Source organism: Suricata suricatta, chromosome 2, assembly GCF_006229205.1.
Source record: "Suricata suricatta isolate VVHF042 chromosome 2, meerkat_22Aug2017_6uvM2_HiC, whole genome shotgun sequence".
In the NCBI taxonomy this organism is placed as follows: domain Eukaryota; kingdom Metazoa; phylum Chordata; class Mammalia; order Carnivora; family Herpestidae; genus Suricata; species Suricata suricatta.
In genome coordinates this window covers 1,631,989-1,647,158 of record NC_043701.1, presented here as the reverse complement: position 1 = coordinate 1,647,158, position 15,170 = coordinate 1,631,989, and the positions used below count along the sequence as shown (strand labels likewise).

Here is a 15,170-nt window from a genome sequence, read left to right as displayed (position 1 = left end):
AACTCCGTAAAGAACGACAGATCTCCGCAAACTGTGCAGGCTGAGCACCAGTAAACCCCTACGACCTCGTGTCACAGGAAGGCGGACAATGAAGGGTTTAAACTATGCAATGCTAGTAACCCTGGCAATTTTCATGCAATTGATTTTTTTTTAAGTTTAGTTATTTATTTTGAGGGGGGCGTGGCAGAGAGGGAGAGAGAGAAAAAATACAAAGCACTCTCTGCACGGTCACCCCGGTGTCCAACCCGGGGCTCGATCTCATGAACGGTGACATCGTGACCTGAGTCGAAATCAAGAGCTAGACACCCAACTGACTGAGCCACCCAGCCCCACATGTAATTGACTTTAAACTGAAAAATATGAATATTTGAAATAACACGATTACCTTAATTTTAAAGCTTTCTAAACAATTCTAAAAGAGTCTAGAATGCACCTTATCTTCATGCAGGTTTGATCTTGCTTTAGTCCATGCCATTTCAAAATGGGAAAAAAGATTTGTAGCCTAAAACTGTCCAGGATACGTAAATAGTTAAGAGCTGACTATACTGTATTCTGTTGTGTTCCATTGATCCCATGGAGCACTTACTAGTGAAATGCAGTCAGCTCTAGAATAATGACAATAATAGCTAATATATCCTGGTTACTGTTTCACACGAACGCTCTCCCTCATTTAATCCCTTAAGTAATACAGTCAGGTAACGATCGTTACTGTGCCCATTTTACGGAAAGAAACCCTGAGGCCCCGATGAAAACCTAGCTGAGACAATGAGACTCTAATGGCAAATCTGCTCACCTAGCGCCTCACCTGCAATCTCCCCTCCACAGGCCCCTTCTCTTCGCTCAGAGCAGAATTATCCCGCCTCTCCCTCCTCCAGGCTGCGCCCCAGCCCCCCCCTTCCCTAACAACCCTAAGGACCGGTTCTTAGCTCGGTTCCTACAACTCCCATTCGTGGTCCAACTACCCAAGTCAGCAGAGGGCACCAAGCACCCGCCTCCTCGGCCTCCTCTCCCGCCCCTGCGGAGCGTGCTGGCCGCGTCGACACACACCCAGCACATCAGGCCCCCTCTGGGGTCACAAAATGGAGCTGGTGACCTTGAGGAATTCTGAGGAGACTGTTAACAGAGACAAAGATGTGCTTAGAAAGAATGTTCTTTTAAGTGTGCACAGGAGGCGAGTAAGAAACCGGGAGGAAAGAGTGCCTACAGCTGGAGGGGGGACACCTCGGCCACCTTCCTGCGTCCTTCCTCAGGCCGCTCCTCCCCTCCGACCTTGGTCTGCGAGAGGGAACAAGGGAACAGCGATGTGTCGCTGGGCTTCGCGTGCGTTTTCTCTCCTTCTGGAGGCAGTGGGTGACTCTGCTCCAGGAAACTTAGCCAAGTCCCTCCTGGAGTCGGTTAGTTCACAGCAAGGGGGGAAAATCATCTGGAGACCCGGGGTCCGTCCGCGCTACACACCGTCTCCTGGGAAAACCACAACTGCACAGAAAGTACAAATCAGGGAAAGGCGTCAACAATACCAACTATGCAAACGCGCGTGACACCGGGCTTCGCCAGTGGTTTCTGTCCTGGTGAGACCGCACGCGAGACGAGAAGGGAAGGAAGACGATGCGCACGCGCAACGCAAACAACGCAGCAACGTCAGCGGCAGGTGCGTGACTCACTCGGTCTGGCGGCCCCTCCCCAAGCCACGGCGCGTCACATCGTGGGTGCCCGCACTCCTTCCCTCAGCGGCGTGTGTTTAAACTCCGACGTGTGCACTTAAATAAAAGATGCAAAAATCTTTTTCAAAATTCCCTTGCCAACTCCCTGTCATCTGCAGCACAAAATCCAAACTAAATGGCAGAGGAAGCAAGTCCTTCCAGAACGTGACCCCCACAGGCTTCCACGCCCCCGGCCCCCCACCGACTCTCCGCTCTACACCCGAGTGTCCGCGTCCCCTCAGTTCGGGCGCACGGGGCCGCTGCCCAAGCCTGAACGCCCCACCCCAGGGCAGCCGGGCGCCTCCCGCGACCCCCCCCCCCGTGCCCCCTCCCCAGACGAATCAAGACCCGCAGCGCTGGGGGCCTCCCCAAGCAGCCGGCGGTTCCAAGTCCATCCGGCATCCATCTGTCTGCCCCTCGAGGCAGAGGCCCTGCCCCAGCAGAGCGATTACCGCCCAGTGGGTGCCGAGTACACTCTGCGGAGCGAGCCGGCGGCCGGCAACACTCTGCTCTCAAACTGCTTCCTCAAGCGCCTCCGATGATCGCACTTCCTGAGGCGCGTTCTCGCCAACCCTCCTTAACCAACACCTCACATCCCATTCGGATCTCCGTCCCCTTACGGGACACGAGCGGGACTGTGAGTTTTCAGCCTTAAACAGAGAATGAGACAACCGCACCCGCCACCTCTCCCGGACTCTTCCCGGCGCCCTTCCTGGCACCCTTCCCCACGCAAATCCGCAAAGCGTCGTACTTATGGTTCAAAACCAGACTTGTCCAACTGTTAGACTGAACAATTTCATTCCTAAGAACCTACAAAGTTATATGAAATACAAAGAAATAAAAATCCAGTTGACAGCTTTCCTTGCCAAATGTATTTAGTTGGCATTATAGCGTGTTCAACAGTAAGACAGGAGGCACACTTTCGCTTCACGTTCACAATACAACAGAACTAACACTAAAAAGGTGCAATGCATCCAGAAGTAAACTATAACCCAAGAACTCGCTTTTGCCGGAAAGTATTAGCTACTTAAATCTTTGTGTTAGATTTCAAATTTCTACAGCCAAGAACTCAAGCTATAAACAGAAATGTCATTCCTTCCATTTTAAAATGTTATTTTCAAAGACAGATGAAGTTACTACCACAGGAACGGCCTCGACTGAGGAGTTAAGACGCAGGCTCCTGGGGCGCCTGGGGGGCTCGGCTGGTCAAGCCACGGACTCTTGACTTCAGCTCAGGTCACGATCTCACGGTTCAGGAGTTTGAGCCCCGCATTGGGCTCTGTGCTAACAGCGCGGAGCCCACTTGGGATTCTCTCTCTCCCTCTCTTTCTGCCCCCCCCCTGCTCTCACTCTTTCTCAAAATAAATGAATAAACTTTTAAAAAAGAAAAAAAAGATGCAGTCTCTTGTTTTGCTCATTCCTCATCTCTCACATTCACTAAGATCAGGAACTCAGTATCTTGAGAATTTATCTAGAGGAGCATGTTGGGTTTTCTAACATGCTCCTCTCCTGGAAACGCTGGCTGTAAAATGACTTTTACATCAAGATATGTTTAAGACTGTTAGGATTTCACGTCATTCTTCACACTACACGAGACAGCCTAAGGGAGCAGAGCGATCTCACCAGCTCCGTTCCCTACAAACACTCTACCACATTCACACACACTATAAAGACATTCGGAAAAGACAACTTTCTCCCCGTGGACACACAAGATCATTCAATATGCAATACTATTAATCCTACTGCTAGCATTATTAACAAGACATTGCTATTATTACTAATTAGACTTTCCATATTTCAGTCAACTGGCTGTTCAAGCCCACTTTTACAAGTTTAACACGAACGACACGTTCTCCTTACTTTGACTGATTTGATTCCAAAACATGACTCACTTTACCTTTTTCAGGCCAGCAAAACCTTCGGACTCCAGGAAGAAAAAGGCGAAGGGCATCAGCACAAATAAGCAGAGGTTGGAAAAGAGGGACGCCAGATTCCACAGACCTGGAAGGAGGGAACAAGAAGAAGAAAGATTAGAGACAGGCCCTTAAAAAATTACTATGCTAAATTATATTAGTCAAAGAGGCATAGTTTTCCAAGAAACGTAAACTCGAAGGCCTAACAAATCACCTAAACTTAGAAATGAGAAAATAATTTCAGATTTTAAAAAAATTTTAGTATTATTTTTTGAGACAGAAAGAGAAAACACAAGAGGGAGAGGGGCAGGGAGAGAGGGAGACACAGAATCGGAAGCAGGCTCCAGGCTCCAAGCTGTCAGCACAGAGCCCGATGCGGGGCTGGAACGCACGAACCATAAGATCATGACCTGAGCCTAAGTCAGATGCTTAACTGAGTGAGCCACTCAGGTACCCCAATAAATTCATATTTAAAATTGTGTAACTTTGTAACTTGTACGTATTAGGAGAAGCTAAAATAGAAACTAGAAATATTTTTCCTTGTGTCCTAAGCAAATCCACTGAAGACAGAACAAATGCAGAAATCCAAAAATACAGTCTCTTTAGACATACCGGCCCCTGGGTGTTTCAAGCAAAGGCACTAGACTGTCTTGAGCACTTGATACATGCCAGGTGGTCCATTTTACATGCACAATATCACTTAATTTACGTCTAATACAAACCCGAACACAATAATCAGCGCTTGCCGAGCCCTTGTGTTCCACGCTCTGGTCTAAGTGACTTCTGATATTATACCAACTCACGTGCTCCTCCCAGCGGCCCCGCAACAGGACAGGCAGAGGCTGCCTAGTTAGCCTGCCAAGGTTGCAGAGTCCGCCCCTGGCAAAGCTAATTCCTGGGATTTTTAAAGACCACGACACAACAGAAGTTTTAGTAAGCAATCCTAAGTGGGAAAGAAAATGTAAGAGAGGTAGGCAAGTTCCTATCACTGTTTTCTGTTCTGGCACATTCTGTACTTTTTTTGTTGTTATTGTTAAGTTTATCTATTCTGAGAGAGAGAGAGAGAGAGAGAGAGAGAGAGAGAGAGAGAGAGAGAGAGAATGAATAGGGGAAGGGCAGAGAGAGAGAGAGAGAGGATCTCAATGCAGGGCTCAGTCTCATAACCCTGAGATCATGACCTGAGCCGAAATCAAGAGTCAGACACTCAGCTGAGCAGACAGGCGCCCACACGGTCTACTCCTCCATGGTCACAATAAAAAGTTACTGAGATGATAATGAAAATAGACTTAGAAAAAGAAGACTCTTAAGTCTGCCTTTGGGATTATATTTGGCCAAATATCTTACCTCATTATACCTCTCTTATAGGTAAAACACTCAAATTTAAGTGATTTTCAAGAGCACCTGGCTAGCTCAGTTAGTTCAGCATGTGGCTCTTGATCTCGAGGTTGTGAGTTCAAGCCCCATGTTTGGTGTAGAGACTGCCAAACCACCTTTGCACCTTCACTGAAGGCAAACTGACTATATACGTGCAGATACACTCCTGGGCCCCCTAGTTCGTCACGTCCGTCTACTTCTCTTTATGGTGACACCACCTTGATGCACGCGGCCTTGAAACAGCTGGGAAACCCGGGGGGGTTCCCCCTCTTTTTCTCAAAGTTGTTCTGGCTATTCTAAGTCCTCTGAACTCCCATCTGAATCTTGGATCAGCTCTTCAATTTCTACCCAAAACTAGCAGGGGGCCAGGGCTGCTAGGATTTTGAATGAGATTGCACTGAATCTACAGACCAATCTTGGGAGAACTGACATCTTCACACTGTCTTCTAATCAATGAACATGATATATCTCTCCATTTATTGTGGGATTCTTTAACTTTTGTCAGCAGTGTTTTATAGTGCATACTAATAGGTATCACATCCTTAAATATATATTTCTGATGCTACTATATACAGTGGCAATGGTTTTTCTTAATCAATTTCCAATTCCTCATGGCTAGTACATATTTAGAAATGCAACTGAGGTTTGTATATTTATCATGTATCCTGCAACGATGCAAATTCGTTTATTGGTTGTAATCACTTTTTACTGATAGATTCCATTACGATTTCTATACAGACAACCATCTCATCTGTTAATAATACAGTTTCACTTTTTCTTTCCAACATCAATGTCCTTTATTTGCTAAAAGTCACCAGAACAATATGACAGAAGTGGTGAGTTGGGATGAGCTTGCCTTGTTTCTATTCTCAGGGAGAAGCGTTCAGTCCTCCATTAAGCATGAGGTTAGCTGTAAGGGTTTTTACAGATGCTCTTTATTAGGAAAAAGAGACTCCCTTTCATGCCTCGTTTTCTGAGACTTTATCAAAAATGGATGCTGAAGTTTGCTTTTTTGCATGTATTGTGGTGACTTTTCTTTTTTAGTGTTTGATTATGGTAAATTACATTCATTGATTTTTCAAGTCAAGATGTATTATCCTTTTTATACACTGTCCTATCTGATTTACTAAATTTTGTTTAGAATTTTTGCATTTATGTTCATGAGGGACACTGGTCTGTAGTTTTCTTTTCATGCGATGTCTGTCTGGCTTTGGAATCAGGGTAATGCTGGGCACAATGAATTAATAAGTATTCCCTCGGTTTCAATTCTCTGAAAGAGTCTGTGTAGAACTGGTATTGCTTCTAACTCAAATATTTGATAGAACTGACAGTTAAGTCTTCTTGGCCTAGAATTTTATTTGTGAGAGTGTTTGTAACATTTCTACAATGTGTAGGAGACTTTAGTAGTAATTTCCTGCCTTTCAAATCTTTCCATTTCTCTCAGGGGTTGTACTGGCATAAAGTGTTCACAATGTGCACTAATCATCCTTTTAACGCCTGCAGAATCCACAGTGACGTCATCCCTCTCATTCCTGACACTGGTAATTGGGGTCTTCCTTTTTTTTTTTTTTTTTTTTTTTTTAACTGATCAACCTGGCTGCAGTTGTATCAATTTTATTGATCTTCTCATCTTCTCAAGATTTTCTTTCTTCTATTTCATTGATTTCTACTCTTCATCTTTTTTTTTTCCAATCTTCTTAATTTGGGATTCATTTCCTCTTCTCTTCTGGTTTCTTAAGTAAATTGTGGGCACTGATTTGAGACCTTTTTTTTCCTCTTTCAGGCATTTTAGTACTATAAATTTTCAAATGTTTTTTTATTTCAAAATAAAATATTTAGTCCAAAGTAGTTTCAAATTTCTCTTCTGATTCCTTTTTTGACCTACTAGTTATTTAGTTGTCATATAGTTGAGGGCTTGTCTAACTATATTGCTGTTACTGGTTTCCTGTTTAATTTCACGGTCATTAGAAAACATATTTTGTCTGACTTACAAAAGTACTGAGACTTATTTTATGGCACAGAATGCGGTCTCCCCTGATAAATATGCCTAGAGTACTTGAAAATAATGTATATTCACCAACTGTTGAGCAGAGAGGTCTATAAATGCAAATTAAGCCAAATTAGTTAAGAGTGTTATTCAAACTTTCCATCTTGTTAAATTTTTCCTAATTTGTTCTATCAATTATTAAAAAGAGGGTATTGATAAATCTGAATAAAACTATGATTTTGACATTTAATTCTTTCATTTCTGTAAGTTTTTCCTTCATGCATTTAACAGCTACTTATTAGGTAAATAAATGTTTATGTTCTGATATATGGACTCCATCATTACAAAATGATCTTCTTTATGCCTGGCAAAATCCATACCTTTTTCTAATAATAATATAACTATTCCACCTTTCTTTTTATTGGAATTGGGATGGTATACCCTTTTTCTCCTATCCCTCTAAACCTATTCATGTCTTTATATTTAAAATGGGTTTTCTGGATGCAGAATATACTTGAATCTTTCCCTTTTTTTCAGTCTGACAATCTCCGCCTTTTTTTTGTTGTTTACTTATTTATTTTTAAGCAATCTCTACACTCAACGTGGGGCTCAAACATACAACCCCAAAATCAAGAGTCACATGTCCTTCCAACGGAGCCAACTAGGCACGCCCAGTCTTTGCCGTTTCATTGGAATGTTTAGACCGTTAATGTTTGCTGAGACGGTCAGGTTTAAGTCTATCGGTTTGTTCTTGGTTTTCTATTTGTCCATTTATCTTCCCTTTTCCTTCTTGTCCTGCACTCCTTTGGAATAATTATTGTTTTATTATTCCAGCTTTTCTTACAGTCGCAGACTGACTACATCTTTTTGTTGAGCTATTTTAGGGTTGCCTGCAAGTTTATCACATCCACCTTAACTCATCACAATCTGCTTTCATATACAGCATAATAACCTTAAAAAAGGGGTATTTCATTTCTTTCCTTCTGTCTTTGTGCTACTGTCATGCATTTTACCAAATCGGTTATAAAATCGTAATATGTTACTATTTTTTAAAGAGCCAATTATCTTTTTTTTTAAAGACTTACATAATAAAAAGGAGCACCTGGGCGGCTCAGTCAGTTGATCATCCAACGTTAGCTCAGGTCATGATCTCACGGCTCGTGAGTTTAAGCTCCGCATCAGGCTCGCTGCGCTCAGCCCATCAGCACAGGGCCCGCTTCTGATTCTCTGTCCTCCTCTCTCTGTCCCTCACCCACTTACACTCTCTCTCAAAAAATAAAACATTAAAAAAAGACTTATATAATAAAGAAAAACTTGAATATTTTACCATAAAACTGCCACTTCTAAAGTGCTCTTCATTCTGCTCTGTAGAGCGAGATCTCTTGTCTCCTACCACCTTGCTTCTGCCCACAGGATTTCCCTTATTTTCTGTAGTCCAGGTCTGCAGATAAGTTTTACGTTTTGTGTATCTGACACGGTCTTTATTTGCCTTTGTTTTGGAAAAAGACTTCACTCGATTGAGAACGAAGATTGCAGGTTCTCCCAGTCATCGGACTCGCATTGTCTCCCACACGAGATAAGCTGGTTCTCACCACTGCTCCTCTGGACTTTATACGTCGTCTCTGAAAGCTTGTAAGATTTGCTCTTTATCACAGGCTTTGACCTCTTGGTGTAGTTTTCTTCATCTTTCTTGGGGACAGGGCCAGTTGAGCTTCTTCGATCCCTGGGTTTATAGTTATCTAATCTTGAAAATTTTCAGTCATTAATTTCTCAAATATTCCTTCTTAATCCTCCCTCATTTAAGAACATTAATTATGAAAGGGGGGTGATGAGCATGGAGGAGGGCACTTGTGGGGATGAGCACTGGGTGTTAGAGGGAAACCAACTTGACAATAAACTATGAAAGAAAAAAAAAGGACATTAATTATATCACTGATACCCTGGCCAGTTTTCCAGTCATTTCTTCTTTCTTTTTTGAACAGTTTTCTCTTGCTATGTCTTCATGTTCACTAGCCTTTCTTTCGCAATGTTAAATCTGTTTTTATCCCCTCCAATGTATTTTCCTGTCACACATTACAGGTTTCATTTCCAGATGTTTGATTTGATTACTTTTATATCTTCCCTGTCTCAATATGTTCAAGCCCTCCTCTGGCTTCTGGAACATGTGAGACAGGGCCATAAGAAATGCATTAACGTTTTTATCTACCAGTTGTGAATCCCTATCAATTGTGACTCAGTTCTGATTGGTTTTTCTCGTCATTGTGGGTTGTACTTTCCTGCTTTGTACTCAGCTGCAAGCTCAAAGTAGACAGAACAATGTCCACATCTCAATCCCTGAAATCAGTGAATATGTTATAGTCCATGGTTTATTAGTTTTCTAGGCTGCTCTAACCCAAGTACCACAACCTGGATGGCTTCTGACAGAAATTTATTACCTCGCAGTTCTGGAGGCTACAAGTCCCAAATCCAGGTATCAACAGGACCGTATCTCTCCTGAAGGCTCTCGGGAAGAATCCTTCCCCCCTTCTCCTGGTAGCTGCGTTCCTGGGCTTATACACAGATGCATCACTCCAATCTCACTTTTGGCTTCACATGGCCTTCTTCAGGGGTGTCTGTGTCTCTGTTTTATGTTCCTATAAGGATACTACTAATTCAACTCAGGCTCACCCTAATCCAGTGTCACCTCATCTTCACGAATTACATCTGCAAAGACTTCATTTCCAAATATGGCCAAATTCTGAGATTCTAAGTGGACATGAATGGGGAAAGAGGGCCGGGCACAGGAGAGGGCCACTATTTAATCCAGTATACATACCAAAAAGACCGCAGGTATAATTATTAAGGTTACAGACTTTGATACAGGGAGATAAAGAGAGAATCTTAGATTGGCCAGGTTGGAGCAACCTACCCAAATGGATCCTTTAAAAGCAGAGAACTTTCTTGAGCTGAAGTCAGAGAGAAGCAGCAGAAGGGTAAATCAGGAAGTCAACCCACCTTTGCTGGAGGTGGGTCACAGGAAAAACATGACAGTGGACAGCCTCCAGGGCAAAGACTACACCTGGCAAGGAGGTGGAGGCTTCAGTCTTACAAAGAACCAAATTCAGCCCATAACCTCGATGAGCCTGGAAGCAAATTCTTCCTCAGAACCTCCAAAAAGGAACACAACCTTGTGAAAACCTTCATTTCAGCTCTCCCCCCACAAAAAAGATCAGTTTAGTAAGATCTTACTAAGAAAATGTTGAAACTGAGAATATGATGGCCCATTAACTCTATCCATCTGTAAAAGAAGATGTTTCTCTGTGCAGCCCTCTCCTTTCTAGCCTCCGCCCGGCAGCCGGCCCCCCAAGCCCGTGCCCGCGCCCGCGCAGCGTCCCGGAGCAGGTGCAGGACTCTCTACCCCAAGCCCCTCCTCCTTGCCATCTACGTCCCCCCTGTCCCCGGGCGCTGCAGGCGAGAGGGGCCGCAGCGTGTCCTACTCCATCTTGGCCAAACTATATTCCTTCCTGAGTGTTTCTCCACCAACACTGGAATACTAAGTTTCTTAATTTTTCTTACTTCATACCTGAGGCTTAGTTTTCGATAAAATGCAGGGGAAGTTCTGGGCATAAAACATCACAGGAGAGCACCCATTCTTTACTGTCTTCATGAATTTGTCAATCTCCAAAAAACGGTTTTTAACCTGTAGTTACCCACTGTTTCCAGTTGATTTCCCTGATTCTAACTGATGTCCTTACACCTTTTTAAAATTGTTCCAACACACAACTCAGCAACAGAATAAAGCCTAAATCTCAATTCCCTTGTCTTGGTTTTCTCGTACAAAATGGAAGTGTTCCCCTACCGTGAAATGTCCATTGTCTTTACTCTCTTGTCCTAAATTCCTACACTTCAACTGCTCCCGTAAACGTTCTAGATGAGCCTCGAGGATCCTTCACGGAAACATCAGCCTTATTCTTCTCTCTCCTTTCTCTCTACCCTCTCCATTATACTCTTTGCTACATTTAGAAAGTGTACTCTAATCAAAGGATGGTGTCCTAAAAACATATTAAGCATGAGAATGAAACTCCCGCAAGGCCTCACTTCAACCCCTATTCTGCTATTCAATGCCTGCTACTTTCAACTTACATTCGGGGAAAACATCACGCAGGAAAAAATGTTTTATATCTTCTCAAAGAATTGCTTTAAATAGAAAGGACCCCTCTTCCTGTTTGTAACGGTCTAAATAAAGATCTCTTTATTTTAACAAAATACTTACGCAGGATAGACACAACATTTCTAAGATTCTGAAATTAAAATTTGTTCAAAATAAGCAAAAATTTGGGGGCACCTGGGCGGCTCAGTCGGTTGGTGGCCGACTTCGGCTCGGGTCATGATCTCACAGTTCTTCGGATTCTGTTCTCCTTCTCTCTGTTTCTCTCTCTCAAAAATAACTGAACATTTAAAGAAGTCTGAAGTGAAGACAGTTACAAAAAGCTAAATAAAGAAATCGGTACCAACAATCAACAAGCAGCAGTGTCTGCAGCGCAGGAGAGGAGGGGACTGAACACGGTCACAGAGACTCTGACCACCGCTCGTTCAGTCGGACTTGACGTCAGTGCCTACTTTCGTGCTGAACTCTATGGATATGTGAGATAGGTGTGCGTGCACAGGCGTGTTCCATACATCCTGTAATATACGTGCTACATGTTATATATGCGTGTACATGTCACACACACATGTGCATGTAATCTAAATCCCCCCCCCTGCTCTTTTTCCAGGAGCCTCAACATTACTGCCAACAGTTCTGACACCCACACTTGTAGAGAGGGATATAATGGGATATAGAATGACCACTGTTACTTATTTTTGTAAGACATACTCACTTAACACAAAGAATTTGAAAGTTGATGGTCTTATTTTAACAGAATAATCATCTACATAAATAACCATCTTTGATTAAAAGTCTGAATTAAAAAAAATTAAGTTTATTAACCAGAGTAAATAAATGTGAAAGTTGCAGACTTAGCTTATACTAACTTAATTATCAAATCTATAACATAAAAGTTAAAGTTACTATGAGAAAAACATCTAATATGTAGAAAAATAATATATCTAACATACATTCCTAAGTAGCAATTATATGCTTGGCAACTTTGTAAGACCTAGTAAGTTTCCAGCATTTTACAAACATATATCAGACATACATAAATATCCCTTAAGAATATTTCTATAATTTTAATAAAACTTGCCTAATTTTAAATGAGGGTTTATATATATCATATAATTTATTATATATTATTACATATTCATTTATAAGATAGAAATATTAGTCGAAAGTCTCTGCTTCACAAAGCTAAAATTACATGCTTTAGTACAGTAGTATAGTACAATCCTAAAAATTCAAAGACCTTGTAGTTTGTCTTAATCAGTATCAGTGACAGTGTTTTTGAAGGATGTCCTATGCCTATTCCCCAAAGAGGTATCTCAACTTAAACAAAGGTTACTTAATAATCCTATTAATAATCCTAGAATCGTTTTTGGGATTTGAGGGGTTTGGGTTTTTTGTTTTGTTTTTTAGAATACTTAGTTTAAAACCAAAACAAACCAAACTGAATTACCAGATCACCACAGGATGCATTAACCTCTAGCTCCATCTGCTGGAGTCACAAAATATTCCAAAATCCAACATAATCCTACAGAGCAAATGATCTATCACTCTTCATCACATAGACCAAAACCTTCATGAATTTAAAACAAAAAATTAATCATAGTTCAGCCATATTAAATAATTTCTAAAATGACAAATCTAAGATAAAATCAATATTTCAGTGGAACTGAGGATCTAATCCAACTGTCAAAAAGTTATATAACAAAAAAATTCTACCAAGAAAGCAAAAGCCTTAGAGAAAGACTACACGTTTGCTTTTGAACAGTAACTACTGTGTGAAGTTCAGAATTAGAACAGTTCTATTAGAAGAAAAAACAAAAAATAAACAACAATTTTAGCAACAAGTTGTGAAACTTTTTACCTTAATAGTTTTTGTTGTAACAAAAAAGCAATACATGTCCATTACAGAAATACTGCATAACGCAAGCACCAGGAAAATCTTCATACCCATAATGCATATCCTACCACCCAGAGAAAAATATTTTTTCCAACATCTTTCTCTATCCACAATCTTCTACTTCATCATCCATAAATAGCAAAAAAAAAAAAAAAAACAAAAAAAAACCTCTACTGTTTAGATCTACCAAATTTAAGTAAGCAAATTTCTTACTTTGAACACTTAGATTCCTTTTTTTTATGTTTGCTTTTTTTTTTATGTCTTTTATTTATTTTTGAGAGACAGAGAGAGACAGCGCGAGCAGGGGAGGGTCAGAGAGAGAGGGAGACACAGAATTGGAAGCAGGCTCCAGGCTCTGAGCTAGCTGTCAGCACAGAGCCTGACGCGGGGCTCGAACCCACGAACTGTGAGATCTGACCTGAGCCAAAGCCAGCCGCTTAACCAACTGAGCGACCCAGGCGCCCCTATGTTTGCTTTTATCTACTTTTTTGAGAAAGCAAAGCCTCGAGCTCATGCAAGCAGGAGGGACCAAGTCCCAAGCAGGATCTGGGCTGATGGATCGCAGGGTCACGTGGGGCTCAATCTCACGAACCGTGAGATCACGTTCTGAACTGAAATCGAGTCACATGCTTAACCGACTGAGCCACCCAGGCACCTCTGTTTTTTAGTATCATAAACACAATCTCCATTAATATCCAGTAACTAAACTGATGCATATTATGATAAATGACCATTAAGACTAATGAACTAGAAGCCATTATAACATTTAACCAATAATGGTATATTATACTTTATTAAGGACTGACTTTTTGAGTTAATATCTATATATAAGTAGATGTGCTATTTATCTTTTTTAAAGTTTGATTGCTTATAATCTAAAAGTCTGACTTTCTAAAAATCTTCTATGGAACTTGGGGTGCCTGGGGGCTCAGTCGGTTAAGCGTCCATCTTCGGCTCAGGTCGTGATCTCACAGTCTGTGGGGTGGAGGCCCGTGCTGGGCTCTGTGCTGACAGCTCAGAGCCTGGAGCTGCTTCCGATTCTGAGTCCCCTCTCTCCCCCTTCCTCTCATGCTCTATCTCTTTCTGTCTCAATAATAAATAAAAACAAAAAAAATTTTTTTTAATCTTCTATGGAACTTGAAAATAGATAAAATAAAGATGCTGTATTGTTCCTTCATGTTGTCCCTAACAGCGTATTGTCTATTCCCGTTGAAAAATAAAAATTAAACACACATACCTTGCTAAGACTAGTCAATTTCACTAAGGTTATCTTTTAGCAGACTGAACGTCAATGGGGCGATCCTGTTATAAACACATATCTCTGTCTGGTCAGTATGGAGTTTGGGCAGCTTAGCAAAAACCGGCCCCCACCCACTGGGGGGGCACCTCAAAACCCAAGACTCATTTCCTGACTTTATTTAAGGCTACAACTTAATTCCACCATTCTCCTACCTTCCAAAGACTGATTCCTGTTTAGTTTTTAATTTTAAACTCACATTACATAAAATCACCACTTTAAAGTGAATAATTCAATGCATTTAGCGTGTTCACAGCACTGTGCTACCACTACCCCACCTCACTCCAGAACACGTCCACCACCGCAGAAGGAAAGCACATTAAGCATTTCTATTACTGTTTTTCAATTTATGGAACTGAAGGGTTTCACATTTTTCTGCTAAGGTTTCTAACAAGATACAAAGAAAGTGCATACAAATAGATACTTTCTTCTGCCCATTTTCCACCCTTTTCCAAAGTTAACAAGAAAAATGACAGTACGAATTTGACCTCCCGCTCTGTCATCTGCCCCTTGCGCTGCCGCGCAGTAACCACAGCTGCCAGCGTGTCGTGGCCACGCTAAGTGAAGGACGGGACACACCTCGCAGCCTCCGGGTGACAGGTGACAGAGATCATGAGCTAAAACTGTCAATGACCAGAGGGCTACCATCCTGCCAATTTCCAACTCCAGTATCTTTTTTGCAGATCCTATTTTTCAAGCTATTTTAATCATTTTCTCATTGCAGACAGTGATACATCTTGCTACATGATAGAGATTTAGAACTAAGGTTAATATTTTATTTATTTATCTTACTGAATTCAGGTGAAGAGGCCTTCCGAGGTAATACGGTTAACATGTAACATCCCAAATCCATGTGTC

At 41.8% G+C, this 15,170-nt stretch overlaps 1 protein-coding gene across 3 annotated transcripts in view; it reads right to left on the bottom strand.

Annotated features, from left to right (window-relative positions):
* Positions 1 to 15,170, bottom strand: part of LMBR1 (limb development membrane protein 1) — a 127,505-nt gene that overhangs the window by 98,489 nt on the left and 13,846 nt on the right. For all 3 annotated transcript variants that reach the window (XM_029920959.1, XM_029920991.1, XM_029920974.1), the window contains one exon: positions 3,598 to 3,701. In XM_029920959.1, the coding sequence (XP_029776819.1) occupies positions 3,598 to 3,651 (54 nt within the window). In that variant the 5' untranslated portion in view covers positions 3,652 to 3,701. The remainder of the gene's footprint in view (positions 1 to 3,597; positions 3,702 to 15,170) is intronic.